Genomic DNA, 17,682 nt, shown 5'->3' with positions numbered 1-17,682 from the left:
CTATACTATATATGTTTTGTGCTAGTTTGTCGTTTGAGCAGAGATTTTGTTTTAGACATCTTTTAAATGAAGGCTTTTTCACACATTATACAGCAGCAAATTCAGGTTGCTTTCGCTACTGACTGTAGTTTCCATGGGAAGTTACAGCCAATCACAGCTCCCTGACAAGTATATCGGTATGATTCACAAGTCTGAAAACCTGTGGGTTGTCGCATGCAGACTTTACATGGGTAGGTGTACATCTTCAATGAGCACCTAACAATGGTAAAGCAGGGCGGAGAGATTCCCCATCAGTCTCTGTGTCTCCTCGGGCTGAACTTAGCTCAAGGAGACACACAGTACCTGGCAGCTGGGTTAAGGGTGTGAGTGCACCCTTAACATCACCTAGCAAATGGGTTTGTTTAGAGGGTTAGGCGGGTGGGGAGGGGAGGGATCCAGGAGGATCCCGCCGTTTCTCACGACCAGCCTAACCCAGGCCGGGCTGCCCCAGGCTGGGTTTAGCCTCGTCAGGAGAACAGCCTCAATGAATTATCTGATTTTAGTGTAGTTGTCTTCAGACTTGATTAATATTTGCTGCTGAGTGAGGGGAAATGATTAGAGACAAAACTCATGTCATATTGACTAGAAAATAAGCCGAGCGACATGAACACAACACATTTCCCAAAGGAGCACCAGGGCTTTTATTGTTGGCACTCATAATGAACATGCCAGAGAGGGGAGGACACAAATCTGAACTCCCTCTTACTTCAGCTGGAGAGCTGCTGCCACTATGGCTGTTGCCACAGGTGAGTCCACTTTTTGAAAAGGAAGGAGAAGAGGACTGGGGGGATCCGGGGCTAGGTGGAGGTAAAATATTGTGGGGATGGGGGTTAGTCTGGGAATTCGTCTTTGACTCAGATTTTAATCCAAACTGGAGAGGAATCTGAGTGCTCACAAAAGTTGCCACTTCGTTGAAGAGATCATTTTGAGTGCCTGAAGCTGGAGGACTTTGCAAGCATCTCTAGAAATGAGACCGTAGAGTTCTGAGGCAGGATAATGGGCTGTGCCATTAATTGCAGGGGAACGATAGCATTTTTGGATGCTCCCTTATGGGGAAATTATCATGGAGATGACTGGGATAGAACCCTTCCCCCTAAAGTATTGTTTGTTTACTTGTAAGGAGTTTTTGTTTTGTTTTTAAATTTTGTTTTTAAATTCAAAAATCTGATCCCCACTTCCAGTCTGAAGTGGCACAGACCACTCTACCACCTTGGGATTCTTTTGTAGATGTAGCCCATTTTGCAAATGAGTTGCAAAACAAAATGAATACCCCATATCTGTACCTCTTGTTTACCTCCCTCATGCATCTGTTACACAGGATGAAAATGAACTGACGCTGGATCTTGCCATTTTGAATTTGGAGCCCAGCTACATTAAAACATTTCATAAGGTTCTTCTTGAGGAGGTTTTGGCTGCCCCACCCCCCGCATCTGCTCACGCCAGCTGTAATTGATGTCTGTGACCCAGAGCTTTTCATTCTTTTACCAATCAATATTGAGGCTGTTCTCATGAGCAGCCAAGCTTGGCCTTGGCTGCCCATGAGAACTGCCAGGATCCACACAGATCCTGGCGGTGCCAAAACCAGCACCACAGCCCGGCTTTTAGCCAAGGTTAAAGGCACAAATGCACCAGGATTGTGAATCAGTGCAAGCTGCTTGCAGATCCTGCTGATACACAGACAGGTGCCTAGAACACCTGTCCCCTGGGGGAATCCCCCACGGTGCTGTGCCCAGCACACAGTGCAATGTGGGATTCAAGAAGGCTGGGACAATAAGTCCTGACCTCTGTTTACCATCACACCTGGGAGCAGCACAGAGAGTCATCCATGTTGCTCCCTACAGCACTGGCCATGTGGGCGTGCAGCTTGCACACTGCCTGGGCTGCAAAGGGTCTTTTGGGGGAAGGCAGGTTGAACCCTGCCTTCCCCCACCCCGGCCATGTTTGCGGTTGTGTGAATAGTCCCTTGGTCTCGGTCAAAATAAATCTAGGCTACCACCAGAATCCTTAATTAATCAGCAGCCTTTTAGCTAACATGAGGCCTTTAAGCATGAAACTCTTTCTGGGTTGTTTATACAGCAAGTTTAGCATTAACCCCAGTGGACAATCAACCAATTCTGTGGAGATAGATAGATAGATAGATAGATAGATAGATAGATAGATAGGATGATTGGGATGAAAGAAATAGCTCTATGCTGCATTATTAGCTGACAGGATAGACTATTCTGGAGGATTTTGCTGCAATCCATTTTAACAACAGAAAATAATTTTGAATGAAAGGAAAACAATGCAGTCTTTGGTTGGAATGCTGCCTACAAGTTATGCATGAAAGTCTACTCAAGTCAGTAGCATTACCCATGTGTAACTGCCAGCAAGATTCCAACTTTTGTTTTCAGTTCATCGTGCGTGGTGGTGTAGGTTTACAATCTTAAAGGGAGGTTGTTGTTTTTTTCTTTGTGAGGGCTTTGACATCAATGCTTTAGCACTCAGACAAAGATTAGCTGCTCTGTTCATTTAGGAACCATGGGCCAGTTGCCAGCAACATGTAACATAAGTGCATTTGCCCTAACAATTGCCACTTCATTCCCTCTCTACAATCAAAGGAACACAGGAAGCTGCCATATACTGAGTCAGACCATTGGTCTATCTAGCTCAATATTGTCTTCACAGACTGGCAGCGGCTTCTCCAAGGTGGCAGGCAGGAATCTCTCTCAGCCAGGGGCGTAACAAGGCTGGAGTGGGCCCAGAGACAAAATTTTAAAATGGGCCCCTCGCTGATACACACACTTCACAATATATAGTGCATTCACACTCACATCCCCATTATGCCAGCTTCTCTAGAAAACTCCACTCCCTCGCTTTAACCCCATCCCTCCACCCTCCCATGGGGAATAGTGCTCCCGGCTCAGAGTTGCTTCTGCAGACAAGGACTTTGCTGCATGCATGCTCCGAACCTGGGGTTGGCTTTTCCATGGCACCGAAGCTCTGCGGGTGTGACTTGCCTCTGGGGGGGCCCCTCGAGGCGTGGGGGCCCCCAGGCAGCTGCCTCCCCTTGCCTAATGGTAGTTACGTCCCTGCTCTCAGCCTTATCTTGGAGAAGCCAGGGAGGGAACTTGAAACCTTCTGCTCTTCCCAGAATGGCTCCATCCCCTGAGGGGAATATCTTGCAGTGCTCACACTTCTAGTCTCCCATTCATATGCAACCAGAGCAGACCCTGCTTAGCTAAGGGGACAAGTTATGCTTGCTACCACAAGACCAGCTCTCCTCTCCTCATCTGCACCTTTTGCTTTTAGGCACCTATTTAGAACGCATTGTTGATAAGCAAGAGTCCAAACATGTTTTCAGTGCAGGCAAATTCTGCACATCAGAGGGAGCCATTTCAGGTTTCAGTAGAAATAGGCCAAGGAGATTTTAAGGGGGGAAAGAATCACCGTGTCTTTTGTGGTTACTTTTTAAATTCTGCATCATGATGGTACTGCTAAGCAATAATCTCATTTGGTCTGAAACACAGGGGTGGGTGACTAGCCCTGCTGTATTCTACATTAACAGCAAAGTCTGAAAAAGATGTCCACAGCAGTGTTCCCTCTAAAGTATGCGCATGAACGTGCACATACTTTTTTGTTTTAATGTCCACTCAGTTCATTTTAGATCCTGCTCAGGATGAATCAGGAAGTCCCCACTCTGAATGCAGGTGCGCACACACTGCCTTGATACTGCTGCCCAGGACAAAACTCATTCCGCATATAGATTAAAAAAATTAGAGAGAACACTGGTCCACAGGATAGTGGGAGAACAGCCTCAAAAGCAGAATCCTGGCTAACGTCATCTGCCAAAAGGTTAGAGATACAAAACTGAAGACTGCATTTAATGAGCATACGTTATCCTCTTCCCCCCGCCCATCACTGCAATGGATGAATGTACACAGCCATGAGCAGCTTAAAGTGCTTAATGATGAAGCTATAAGATACCTGTGCAAAATATATCCGCCTGTTATCAACTAGGGACTGTGTGTGCATATTTAAAACATGGCTTTCCTTTTAAAATACTTGGAAGGGGCAAGTGGCAAAGGATCAGTCTCTGAATCTATGAGCCCTTTCTCATGATTGCATGAGAGGGCTTGAGGGCAGGCAGTGAGGAAGGCAGCAGAAGCTCACCTTCCCCACAGACGATTCTGGTAGCGGGTCTGGGCACATGGATTGTGTGCCCGGACAGTCTGCGGCTGCCACAGGCAGCGTGGAGGTGCAGGGGTCAGGACAGGTCATCCTGGCCCCCAGAAATCGCATAATGCACTGTGTGAATGTGCAGCCAGTGCTGACACACAGTCAGGTAAACAGGGTTAAGGGAACACTTGCTCCCTTAACCTCGGTTAAGAGCCTGGCTTCTTAGCCGAGTTTGCCACCAAGGCTCCTTAGAGAGCCGGGCGGCTCCTGGCAGTTCCCATGGGCAGCCAAGCCCGGGCTTAGCTGCCCTAGCCTGGTCTTGGCTGCTCATTAGAACAGCCTCTATAGATAAGCGTGGACTGAGTTTCCCAGCTTAAACTCCAACATAGGTAACTGCATCTGCTCATAACCTCCTCCTCCTCCTCTTGTTTCCCTCCCCTCCCCTCTATTGTTGAAATTTAGGATTTCAGGGGGAAACAAATAAAAATTCAGTTCAGAACTTTTCCCTTAAATTTAGCAAAATATAACATCAAGGAAGACATTTTATAGATGTACAATTGGGAAAGTGCAAGAACAAATTTGATTATTCTATTTTATACATTTTTTATCCCCACCCTCCCTTTGAGGGCAACCGACAAGGCTGTTTTTTAATCCGAATCCTCACTCAAGCTGGCCTACAAGGAAACTTTTCCATTTTATCCTCACATCAGCCTTGTGGGGTAGGGTAGGTTAAGAGAGAGTGAATAGCCAAAAGTCACTTTGACTGAATGAAACTCATGATCGAACTGTGAATTGAACTGAGATCTCTAGTGTCTATCCACGACAACATCCTGGCTCCCATTATTTACCTGATATAGGAAGCAAATTGAATGAAGAGGACTTCAGTTTGGAAGAATTGCCCTGAGTTGATTTCTGGGACACATTTTATTTGGCTGTCTCCAAAGGCCCTATGAAAATAACTCTTGCCTTAGGAAAGGCACTGTTCACTGTTCTGATGAGAAGAGTTTGTTGACCTATGCTAAAATAAAATTGCAGTTCAATAACTTTTCCTCCTCTTAGCGATTGTTTGGTTTAAAATCTACTTGATACTTCTTGAGCAGGGAACAAAAAATGGGGAGAGACTTTCATTGCCTCTCATCTGTATATGTTAGAGAACATGATGTCCCCTGATATGAGCAATATCTGTCCTTCCGATGAATTATGACTGCAAGCAGACATGCTTGATGTTTCTGGGGGCCATTTTATTAATACTAGTGGCCTGGCAGCCAACTTTTTGGATGATATTTCAATCCCTGCCCCTGCTTTCCAGGCTCTAGTTCACTCTTTGGGTTACCTAACCTTCATTTTTCAAACTTTCTCTTACATTTCCATCCACACCATTGATGCCTGTTCAACAGAAATCTTCCTGTTCCTACTATTCTCTATAGCCACCCCAAGGCTTTAGAACACACACCCAGTTGGGGTAAGAACTTCACCATCTTTAGCAGCCTTTAGAAGAGCTCTCAAGACACATTTATTTAATCAAGCCTACATATGGTTATACATTGATTTTATTGTTATTGTTATTTTAAACTATTTTTAACTGTTTTAACTGTTTAGTTTTAATTGTGGTTTTATTGTTTAAGCTTGTGTGTAAACCATCATGAGACACAAGTTTTTGGTCTAACAAATGTGCCAAACAAACAAACAAATCTGCTTTTCCCCCACTCAAAAATACCAGAGAGAGAGAGAGAGAGAGAGAGAGAGAGAGCAGCAAGTAAGTTTTCTTTGTTCACACCCAGGCACTGTTCCTTCTAAGGCATGCACAGGTGCTCACGTTCACAATTTTTTGGATGTCCACCCAGTTCATTTTCGATCCTGCTCAGGTTGAATCAGGAAGGCCCCACTCTGAATGCAGGTACACACACACACTGTCTTGATACTGCTGCCCAGAACAAAACACATTCCGCACAGAGATGAAAAAAATTAGAGGGACCACTGCACCCAGGGCAATATTGTGCCAGGTTCAGACCAGCATTCTGGCTGGCTGAACTTAGAGACTCCCTTTCCCCACCACAAAACAAGTCAATCCCCAATTTTTCTTCCTGGCAAGGCTTTGCCGTCACAAGTGCATTACGGTTACAATACAATATTGATTTTTTTTTTTCTCTCTTCATGTGTCAGTGGGTGATGAGTTTTAAATATTTCTTTGCTATCTATTTTCTTTTAGTTAATTGTATTTGTTGGAAAACAAATGGTGAAATAATGTTTTCTATATCTAATGAAAGACCTTTTACCAGCCATCACTGTACATTGAAATTCCCTAGTTCTAGCATTAAACCAAAATTGCTTCTCTATCCAAGTATTTCCCTTCATTGAATTAGATTTGTTATTGCCAGACTGCTCTTAAGTTCTTCCCACATGAGTTTGCTGAAAGCCGCTGATTTAGCAAAATGGTTTTATTGTATTTTCAGTCAAGATCAGTGAAATATTTAGAGTCAAATGCTAAGATCCTTACATGCTATTACTATTCAGGAAAAATCCTATTGAATAAAATGTAGTGGAAATGTAAGTGACAATTTCAGGGTCTCACATATAGTTCAGGAATGTTGTCACCACGTTTTAGATAAATTAAAAGATGTAAGTGTTGCCTTGGTCTCACAGCTGTGGTAATATCCTGTTCAGTCAAGTCAGCTAGTATGGCCATTACTGTGGGAACTGTTCTGTGTTTAAAAATATAGAATCAACCTTCTGTTCTGAGAAAAGCTGGATTCTGTGGCCAATATAAATGACGCGAATGAAGCAAGAGTGTGTAGATTTGCAAATTTCACATGACTTATTCTGCTTCTGCTTGTCATAGCAAGGAGCAAATTACTTTTAAGGGCACTGGAGCCCCACTTTCAGGTTTTGGAAATCCTGTTTCTGCCCATCCCCCATCCCCCACCACCACTTGCTGAGAATTCAGCAGTTGCCTACACATTATCTTCACAATCACAGAAGACTTGTTTCTTGAAAGGATGCTGATATTCTTAGGATGCTGAGATTTGCTGGTCTTGTAGTAGCAAGCATGACTTGTCCCCATAGCTAAGCAGGGTCTGCCCTGGTTGCATGTGAACAGGAGACTACAAGTGTGAGCACTGTAAGATATTCCCCTCAGGGGATAGAGCCTCTCTGGGAAGAGCAGAAGGTTTCAAGTTCCCTCCTTGGCATCTCCAAGATAGGGCTGAGAGAGATTCCTGCCTGCCACCTTGGAGAAGCCACTGCCAGTCTGTGAAGACAATACTGAGCTAGATAGACCAATGGTCTGACTCAGTATATGGCAGTTTCCTGTGTTCCTATGCATGTCCAATACGTAATTTAAAGTGCATTTTCTGATTGTGGAATTATGGCATAGACAGAGCCCTCAATATATCTACTATGTAGTTAAGTGACTACAGAGGTACCTGCTCCTTCAGTTTCCTAAAGGCTGTTTATTTCACATATATCTATTAGTACATAGATATCACTTTTGTCATCATATAAGAAAACTGCAAGTATAATATGTATGCACTATCAACTGTGACAAGCACACATTTCCCTGTTTTGCCACAGGTACTTGTGGTGAGAAGTTGTGATTGTTTCCAGTCCATTGTGTCTGCATGTGGTGAGGTAGCTGTGTCTGTTTGTCATACATGATGGTGTACAGATGGTTTCCATACTTTGAAATTCTATCTGTATAGTAAATAATTGTGTTTGAAGTGGCCTTGAGACGCAGACGGGAATGTCAGTGTTCTAACGAAGGAAGTAAAAATATCTTTGCATAGGCAAAGTTCCTCTTTCTCCATGACCAACTCCTGCTAACTGGGCAAAGAAGCACCTTTTGAAGTGGTGACTCTCTTCCTAGTTAGCAGCAGGAGAGCAAATGGCCCTATCCAGCCCCAGCACAGCATCTCTTCAGGGCCTGTTACCAATGTCTACCTTATATTTCCTTTTAGACTGAGTCCTTTTGGGACAGGGAGCCTTCTTGTTTATTTTTCTATGTAAACCGCTTGGGGCACTTTTATTGAAAAGCAGTATATGAGCCGTCTCTCATGACCAGTGAAAAGGGACCAGAGAGTTAGTGGAGAAGAAGCCTCAAAAAGCTACCTCCCCGCAGATGAGCAGCTCCTTCTCTCTGGGCAGGCAGATCGCCCGCCCAGATGATTACTGGCTGCTGCCAGTTGCTCCGACACTTCCTTTATATGGGTCGCTACGCCACTGAGATGGGAAAGGGTGGTGAATCTGTGGTAGCTCTATCAGCCTTCCATTCTTGAGCTATGAAGACACTTGTAGTTCATATAGCCTGAAGAGGGATTCTTATATGTTCATGTCTGGAAACCGTCACCAGGGCCTGCTCAAGCTCTGCGAGGACCTTGTGCATACTGCCCTCTGTGGGCCCCCTCCTACATCAGTGCTGCCTACATAGTTGTCCCCCTACAGGTTTCTAGTGAGGCTGGAGCAATAGATCTCTCCATTTCCTCTCCCCCAGTACCTCCTCTCCTCCTGTCCCATCTGCAGTTGAGAATGACCCTCAGAGGCCCCTGCAATGACTTAGGGGCCTCTCGGGGTGATCCCATTTGCAGGTGTGATGAGAGTGACTCTCTCAACTGAAAGAGCCATGCCGCCACTGCATAAAGGCGGGCATTGGCCAGGACCTCAGGGCTTGGCAGTGCCCTCTGATGGTCCCAAGACTCTGACAACTACCCAAAGTTACCAGATCCCGCCCACCTCTAGCACTGGGTCTGCCTGTAATCCAATTTATCCAGTACCAACATTTTGTAAATTACCTTTTAACCTCAGTGGATGCACCTTTTGAATGAAGAAATAAAGCTGAACAGTTGCAAAGGAGCAACTGTTTGATTCTTTCTAAGGACTGAAGAATAAGCCTTTTCAAAATAAGCCTCTTCTAGAGGAATAATTATGAAATATCATGTTATTGTGCAGTAAACTAACAAACCTGCACCAACAATGATAAATGGATATAAAACTGTAGGCTGACCCAAAGTCTAAGTGCTTAGCTACTGTATATCAGGTTTATTATTTCTTCCCAGTGACCAATTTGAAAGTAGAAAAGCAAGGACTTTGGGACAAATTTTGAGTCCCAGATGCATTATGCTAATTGAGTGGTTATGCAAATTCAGTTATTTGCATAATTTGTGTGGAGTTGGGTCACAATGTCCTTCTTTTCTAAATGCATCTGCATCTTATGTGTTACTTTAAACCTGCCATCCATAGATGCATTGAGCTTGTTTGTAGAGAATACTCGATAAGGCCAGCAAAAATCCCTTCTAGCTTTTCCTCTGTGATTGATGAGAATGAATGCAACACAGGCCTCCAGGTCTGAATAGAATTCTCCAAGGACAGCTATCCTAAGATTAACTCACATATTTTTAGTAAGGTGTGAATTGCTAGGGATTCTGTATTGACACTTCAGCTGAGGTTAGGTTTGGAAACCTGCTGCCAGGGAGTTAGCCACACTTATGAAGAAAGTCTATGGCAGTCACAGGTTATTTGTTACTGTGTGGCAATTTCAAATTCTGTGGCCATTTTTAGAAGTGCAGTAGAGGGCACCCAAGATGATCAGAGGCCTGGAGCATCTTCTGTATGAGGCAAAGCTACAGCATCTGGGGCTTTATAGTTTGGAAAAGAGGTGACTACGGGGGGACATGTTAGAAGTGTATAGAATTATGCATGGAATAGAGAGAGTGGACAGAGAGAAATTTTTCTCCTCCTCTCACAGCACTAGAACCAGGGGTCATCCCCTGAAATGGATGGCCAGGAAATTTAGGACCAACAAAAGGAAGTACATTTTAACACAGTGCATAATTAATCGATGGAATTCTCTGCCATAGGATGTGGTGATGGCCACTAGCTTGGATGGCTTTAAAAGGGGCTTGGACAAATTCGTGGAGGACGGGTCCATCAATAGCTACTAGTTTGGTGGCTACAGTCCACCTCAAGCCTCAGAGGCGTCTTACTTTCTTATACAATATGATTTAATCAGTCAAAATCATGATGCTTTGATTTTGTTCTCCAGTTCCATTTGGGGTCTTCTACATGACCCTATACTGAATAAGAGCTACATTATTGTTATGGTTTGTTGACACCTAATTTATCTCTCTTTAATTTCCTCACTCTGTAGGTCAATAGGCTTGAAAGGGAGAAAACCCAAGAAACGAAGCGAATCCGGGAGCTGGAGCAGCGCAAGCAGACAGTTCAGATCACTGAACTGAAAGCAAAGCTCCATGAGGAAAAGATGAAGGAGCTGCAGGCTGTGCGAGAAAATCTCATCAAACAGCATGAGCAAGAAATGGCACGGACAATGAAAATTAGGGACAGTGAAATCCAGAGGCTCAAGTCAGCACTGTATGCATTGCGGGAAGGGAGCAGTGACAAAGTACGGACAGCACTAACCATTGAGGCTCGTGAGGAGGCCAGGAAACAATTTGACTCTGAGCGCCTTAAGCTTTTGCAGGAAATCACTGAACTGAAGTCTGCCAAAAAGCAGGTAGATGAAGCCCTTAACAACATGATCCAGGCTGATAAGATCAAAGCTGGGGATCTTCGGAGTGAGCATCAGTCCCATCAAGAAGCAATCTCCAAGATCAAATGGGAGAGCGAAAGGGATATTCGCAGGCTGGTTAGTACTCTTTCTAGGTGGCAAGTAGCTTACACAGAGTCACTTTGTGTAATGATTTGGTCTGCTGTTTCCAGTGCTCATATGAAGCCTTCAGTGAAAGTGCACCAGTATATTGACTGTAAAATCCAGGTGGTGTTCCTTTAGATGCTCCCCTCTGCTTCTCCACACACACCATGTTAGTCAAATTTGTTAGGAACCTTTGAGTTCTTTGTGATCTCTTTGCATCACACATTTGGGTTTTGTGCCTACGTGGAGCCACAATTCAGACCTATCTTACCCTACATGGTCTATGCCGCTCCTGGGCAATGCCATGCCATGTGCTCACATAATCAGTGAGCCCAACAGTGATCAGGAGTGTGGGGGGGAGGAAGCTGGGCTACCGGCTATCCCACAATGCACTGTACAAGGAGCACAGTGCACTAGGATACCTCCCTGCTGCCAGGCCGCTCCATCCCACTGGCTCTATGGGTAAGATGGCTGCTGGCAGCCCATTAAGAGCTGCTGGCATCCTGGTCACCCACGTGACCCGGGAGTGAGGTAGGAACTGCACACACATCCTCCTACCTCACTGTAAGCCCTGGTAGAAAAGCAGACCTACTCAGGTAGGAACAGTGGGATCAGAAGTGATCCTAGCGCTTCTCATGACTAGCCCTACCCAGGCTAGCCCTGTCCTAGCCCTGTAGGGCTGATCATGAGAATGACCCCAACTATATATTTTATACACTAAGGTCGTTCATGGCAAGCCCCGCCCACACAGTGCTTTATTTATTTATTTAGTTATTTGATTTGATTTGTATACCACCCTTCCAAAATGGCTCAGGGCGGTTACCAATCAGAAGTTACAGAACAGAAGCACCATGGTGATTGGGCAGTAGGGATTCCATATGCAGATACGGAAGAGGAGCGGGTAGGGGGCGAGTGAGTTAGCGAGTGGTGGGGACGGGGCAAATGAGGGAGTGAGTGGCGGGGAGGGGGTGAGTGAGTGAACTGCAGGGAGGTGGCAAGTGAGTGAGCAGGAGGGGGTGTCTGAGAGTGAGTGGCTGACACTGAGCATGGCGTGGGGCAAGGTGAGCAACAACGTCCTAGCACACAGATGCTCTGTGCGGGTTCAGCTAGTTATCTCTTAATTATTCCTGTGATGCATTCTACCTGTTTGCAGTAAATATGTGCAAAGATATGCAGGTATGTACAATTAAATATTCTAGGGTTGAGACAACACCAGAAATGGGTTTCATGAACCTATTCACATACACCCCATGAAATGCACCCCTACCTTAAGTAATTTTTCACATTCCTTTGCAAATGGTTGTGAAACTGTTTGAAAGGGGGGGGAAGAGGTACTGCATCTCCATTGCTAAGGTAATCAGACCTTACACTCCCTCATCCTGATCCTGTTGTGTATGGTTGACTAATTGGAGCAGAATGTGGATGGGGATGTGCAGCTGAATGTGCAGTCCATCTGGACTGCATTATTTTCAAAGGGATGTGCATTTGGACACACAGCTGAACACACCTGCCTATTTACCTTTTACAGCAGTCATGTGCAAGTACATGTGACTAGAGTCAGAATAAGGCAGAAACATTTGCACACAACATTGGTGGGCAATGAAAACACCAGCACAGGACCAGGAGTGTCTGCCTGGGCATTGGGAATGGGGATGCATTCTCTCTTTCACTCTGTCATTCAGAGTGAGGGCAGTGGAACGACTTCATTTGCCCTCAGTGATGTCCTCATGTAGCAAGATCTGATTGGTTGCATAGCACTGTGACATCACTGTACTTCAGCTGCATGGCAAGCAGGAAGTCAACAGTGGCAATGCTGACAAGAGCAGGAACCTCCATGTCCAGCCATTCCTGTTGTTAACAGCTCAGCCTACACTAGCATCAACATTAAAATGAGCAGGAGAGACAACAATGCACCGTGTCAGACAGAGTCCAAGGAACACATTTGGGAGAACAAACCCAAATGGCTCCAATGCATGAGCTATACAGCTGCACCTGTAAATTGTGCAGGTGATCTCTCGATGTTCTCCCAGATTTGTGGAGGCCACTGCCCAGTAAGTTGCTTTCACAGGGCTGGGAGAACATTTATATGATTTCACCATAATGCCGTGGGCCAAACACGTGGGTCTTTCCCATGGAACTGGCACCTGTTTCTCACACAGCACTGATTCTGGAGGAGTTTTTGTTGTTGATGATTCTGCAAGAAATACCCATACAGTCATTAAACCACCCACATGGCTGGGTCATGTACATATTTTCTAGCTGTGTGGGAATGACAGAGAAGTGGCTCCCAAACAGCTCGAAGAATGATTAAAGGATTATAACGTCTCCCCAGAGGCAGCAGTCAGTCTTATTCGATTGAAAACTCTTTCTTGATCTAAATTACTGGCCCATTTCAGTTGTTCTAAAACATCTGATCTGGCACATGCATGCTGACATGTGCATGCCACTCCCTGATAATGATTTACATAAGTGCACGGTGGCCCATTTTTACTCTCAGTGCTACTGTGAATGGCTGCTTGGAAGTAGTACCACCTGTCAGTGGTACAAAGGGGAGTCAGAGGTCAGTTCCTCCACATGGCTTTGTCCATGGAGTAATAGTGTCTGAACTAGCTCCAGAGTTAGTGCAGAATCAGCATGTTTTCCACAGGAGGTTGCATGATACCTAAGGCCATTATTTCAGCAAACCATGATAATCAGTAAATCAACACTACACTTGCAGTTTTTTCCCCAAACATCACAGTGCTGAGGACAATTCTATATGTTAAATGCATGCCTGTCAAGCAGCTGTTGTTCTGCCATTAGAAGGTAACAATCATATGGATAGGGAATGCAAGGAGCGAAACAATTGACTACATGTTTAAAAGTAGTTCCAAGCTGGTGTTTTAATGTAAAGCAGTTAATACCAACGTCCAATGACTATTCTGTGCTTCGGTTGTGATACTGTCATAATGAATGAACTAATAAGAAAAGAATTGTCTTGTAAACTACTTAAAGCTTGTCCAATAACTGTTGTGTTCGTGAAATAACCCTGGTCTTACATGTCTTAATTTAGATGGATGAGATCAAAGCAAAAGACAGAATAATCTTTTCCTTGGAGAAAGAGCTGGAGACCCAGACTGGCTACGTTCAGAAGCTCCAGCTCCAGAAGGAGGCTTTGGACGAACAGCTCTTCCTAGTAAAGGAAGCCGAATGTAACATGAGCAGTCCTAAAAGAGAGATCCCAGGCAGAGCAGGAGATGGCTCTGAACACTGCAGCAGTCCTGTAAGCAGGAATTTATATTTAATCACAAGCAAGAACATTGGGGCTGTGATAGTAGCCATGTAGCCCCCTTACTGCATCATTTTCCTGCTTTCTGCAAGGAACACATCCATTTGTGATGTAGAAAATGCACCCTCTAGTGGTTTTTCAGAGGCTACATTTCAATATTCTGTACTAAGAAGTGTAACTCTTAGCACAGTTCTACTACGACTACTACCACCATTAATTAATTAATTAATTAATTAATTAATTGGTGGTGGTGGTGGTAGTAGTAATTAATTAATTAATATAGGGAAATGTTTAGGATTTATGTAGTACATAAGAGTGTTCAAAGCATTCTACTTACATTGTCACAATAATGCTTTAAACAATTCTGTAAGGTCAGTGGCCAATGAACACCTAACTAATGGTGCACTGGCAAAAGGACATTGAGCTTGTACAAGGACAAGTTGTGCAGGCAGGTTCCGCTATGTCAAGAGCTAGACTAGCATTCCAGACTAGCATTGCACTAGCATAATGCTGTTGTTCTGGGTGAAGGACGTAATGGAGGGCTGTTGAACAAAGAAAGGAAAGAGATTAGTCCTTCCACGAGGAGAAGATGCTGACAGCCTCCACAGCATTGTTGCACAACATGGTTGAGCTCCAACTGTTCTACAACTTTGACTGTATAGCTTGTAGAAGAGTCTTGTTTATGTCCCAGAGAAGGTCCTCTACTACTACTAGTGGGGGATGCAATGTCACAGGGCACAATAATTTCATGCAGCTTTGCCACCTTCCTGTGCAAGTACAACTTTGTTGTGTAAGCGCACTGTTCATCAGGATGTCAGCCAGGGTTATTAGTCCCATGCTGCATATTGGTGGCGGCGGGGCGGGAGCTGAAGCTGGTAGTATTTTGTCTAAGGCCACCAAATGCGTTCATGGCTGGTTCAGGAGGAAATACACAGAGACGGGCAGATCACGTGCCACCATTTTGTTGTGGTAAAGTTTTCTTTTATGTGCAATTAATAAATAAATGCTGTTGGGTTGGGCCTGTTCATTTTGGACAACATCCACACTAAATTAGTCATGACTAAATCTCACTGGGTGACATTCTGGGCAGTCTCTCGTTGACACTAAGGACCCTCCAGGGCTGCTGTGCAACATCAAAGGCAGCTGGACAGTGTTGTGATGGGGCTACCGCGGAAAGCCTTTACATTACTTCCAGGCAGCAGCACAGCTCTCTTTCTATTGTTCCCAGAGCACACCTGCTCAGAAGTGGTTTTAACTAGTTCCACAGCTGCCCCATCGCGCTGCACCACTATGGCTGCCTTTCAAGTTACACAACAGCCCCAGGGGCCCCTAATGCCAACATAGGGCTGCCTAGCATGTCAGCAGAGGCGTAACTATAGGGGGGGCAGGGGGGGCACGTGCCCCGGGCGCCATCTTTTCTGGTCACATGGGGGGCGCCGACATGACAAAAAAATATTTTTAATTTTCTAAAAATTTTTTGTTAATACAAATGTTTCCTGCTCAGTGCAGCAGCGCTGCAGCAGTCAAGGGAGCGCGTAGGCAGCCCATCCCCCACGAGCGGTCCCTTCCGCACCGCCCGCGCCCCCCCCCCCATTGCTTTGCTGGCACCTGGTGGCCAGTCAGTGGCCTGGCTTGGCGGCGGCGGGCGCTTGTGAGGAAAAACCTAAGTATTATGTAGCGCCATTTCAGTGCTTGCCCCGGGCGCCATTTTCCCTAGTTACGCCTCTGCATGTCAGCCACATAAGTTTATGTTGGAGATGCAGCTCCTGATGGCATTGACTCTGAGCACCAGCAACCCTATTGACTACTAGGGGTATTCGGGGTAGAGACAACCAGTAAGGGAATCACCCCTCCGACTATGCTTTCTATACTCTGCTTCCCCTTTGTTAGACTGATAGTCTCAGATTTCATTCTCTCACTTGGAGAGAGAGATACTTCAGTCTTCACCCTTCCCCTCTTCCTATATGTAGCTAGCAGCAAGGCATATAGGCCTTATCTATCTCCCTGATGGATTTCCTAAATAAACTACTTTATTTAGAACTTTAACTCCATGTCTCCAGACAATATAAATTAGCAGTGCTCTCCGTACCTGTACACTTCTCCTGCAGCTGGAGTAGATAAAGAAATCTCCCCTCCAAGCTCTCGGAAAGTTTAAAGGCCCACAACTATGCCCACAACAAAATTGCCTGGTCAGGATCAGGGGTAATGATTTTGTTTTTAAGTTCCACGCTACTTATATTTTACGCCTTCCTCTATGGAGTTCAGAGTGGTGTACATGGTTATTTTTATCCTCACAACAACCCTGTGTGGTAGGTTAGGCTGAGAGATAAGTGATTGGCCCAAAGTCACCCAGTGAGCTTCATGGCTGAATGGAGATTTGAACTCAGGTCTCCCTGGTCCAGCACTATACCATGCTGACTCCCATCTACATGGTTGTGGGTCTTTAGAAATTTCAGCCATGCAGTGGGATGAGATCAAAGAAAAGTGGTACCCATTGCACAGATTTCACATTCAGAAGGTATGTAAAGCAGTGATCTCTGGGGAAAATATTGCCTGTGCACGGGCAACAGTTTACTTATATGTAGCTCTTGTACCACATGGTTTTTAAAAGAGGTTTCTTTACAGGATCTACGCAGAAACCAGAAGAGAATGGCAGAACTCAATGCTACTATACGGAAACTTGAGGATAGGAACACGCTGCTTGTGGATGAAAGGAACGAATTGGTGGGTGCACTTAGCAGTTCTGGAATGGGGTTTGAGGCTAGGGAATGTTGCAAAGAAGAAGAAAAAAAACCCTGTTCAGGCTTTTCAGCACAGCCACACAGCAAGCATGGAGCACAACCACAGGTTGCTTCAGTGTGGGTAGGCATGGCTAACAAGTGTGCTCCTGTTCTCCCTATTATACCCAGGTACACTGTATCTATTTTTATAATGCTTGAACAAGTCTAGGAGGACCTTCAGAAAAGTGTGGTTAGTCCTGGTGGCGGATATTTTGTCCTCATCCAAGTTATGCTGGATTTAAAAGGGAAAGGGGAGAAAGTCGGTGATTTGCATGGCTCTCCATGAGCCCTAGGTCATGGCTGCACAACTGCCTCTCTCCAGCTGTTTTTGGACTACAACACCCATAATCCTCAGCCACATTGATCAGGGATCATGGGAGTTGTTGGCCAACATCTGCAGGAGGGCTGGAGCTGTGCAGCCCTGCCCTAGATAGACAGAAGAAGCAAAGCACTGAGTCCCAATACCACACAACATGAATCAGAAAGATGGAAGAGAAGCATACAGGCTTTATAAAGCAAGAGGTAAGAAACTTCTCTCCCCAGGTGTCAGTCAGTAGTAACTGAGTGGGGATTATTCTGTCTCCTGTTTGGTAAAAGATGAGAAGGAAGACATGACAGTCACCCTCGTACTAAACTGAAAGCAACTATTGGGTCAGCTTCTCATGTCATACTTCATATTTGGGTAGAGATACACTTCTTGCTTGGAATTTCTTTCAAATGTTTTAATCACTATATTAAAGCCGGGAGACCACCAACTGTTTTTAAGAAAGTTTAAAACTGTTTGAGGGGGGCAT

General features: G+C 45.0%; 1 protein-coding gene across 4 annotated transcripts in view; it reads left to right on the top strand.

Moving 5' to 3' along the window:
• The window catches only part of JAKMIP2 (janus kinase and microtubule interacting protein 2), a 161,708-nt gene that overhangs the window by 104,223 nt on the left and 39,803 nt on the right, over positions 1 to 17,682 (top strand). For all 4 annotated transcript variants that reach the window (XR_008316680.1, XM_053298489.1, XM_053298487.1 and 1 more), the window contains exons 3-5: positions 10,337 to 10,834; positions 13,893 to 14,102; positions 16,734 to 16,832. Coding sequence is in view for 3 of the 4 variants with exons in the window: in XM_053298489.1 (XP_053154464.1) it covers positions 10,337 to 10,834; positions 13,893 to 14,102; positions 16,734 to 16,832 (807 nt within the window). In the remaining variant the exon portion in view is untranslated. The remainder of the gene's footprint in view (positions 1 to 10,336; positions 10,835 to 13,892; positions 14,103 to 16,733; positions 16,833 to 17,682) is intronic.

Source organism: Hemicordylus capensis, chromosome 2 (assembly GCF_027244095.1).
Source record: "Hemicordylus capensis ecotype Gifberg chromosome 2, rHemCap1.1.pri, whole genome shotgun sequence".
Taxonomy (NCBI): Eukaryota; Metazoa; Chordata; class Lepidosauria; order Squamata; family Cordylidae; genus Hemicordylus; species Hemicordylus capensis.
Note: the sequence above shows the minus strand (reverse complement) of the source record. Positions and strands in the feature narration are given on the sequence as shown.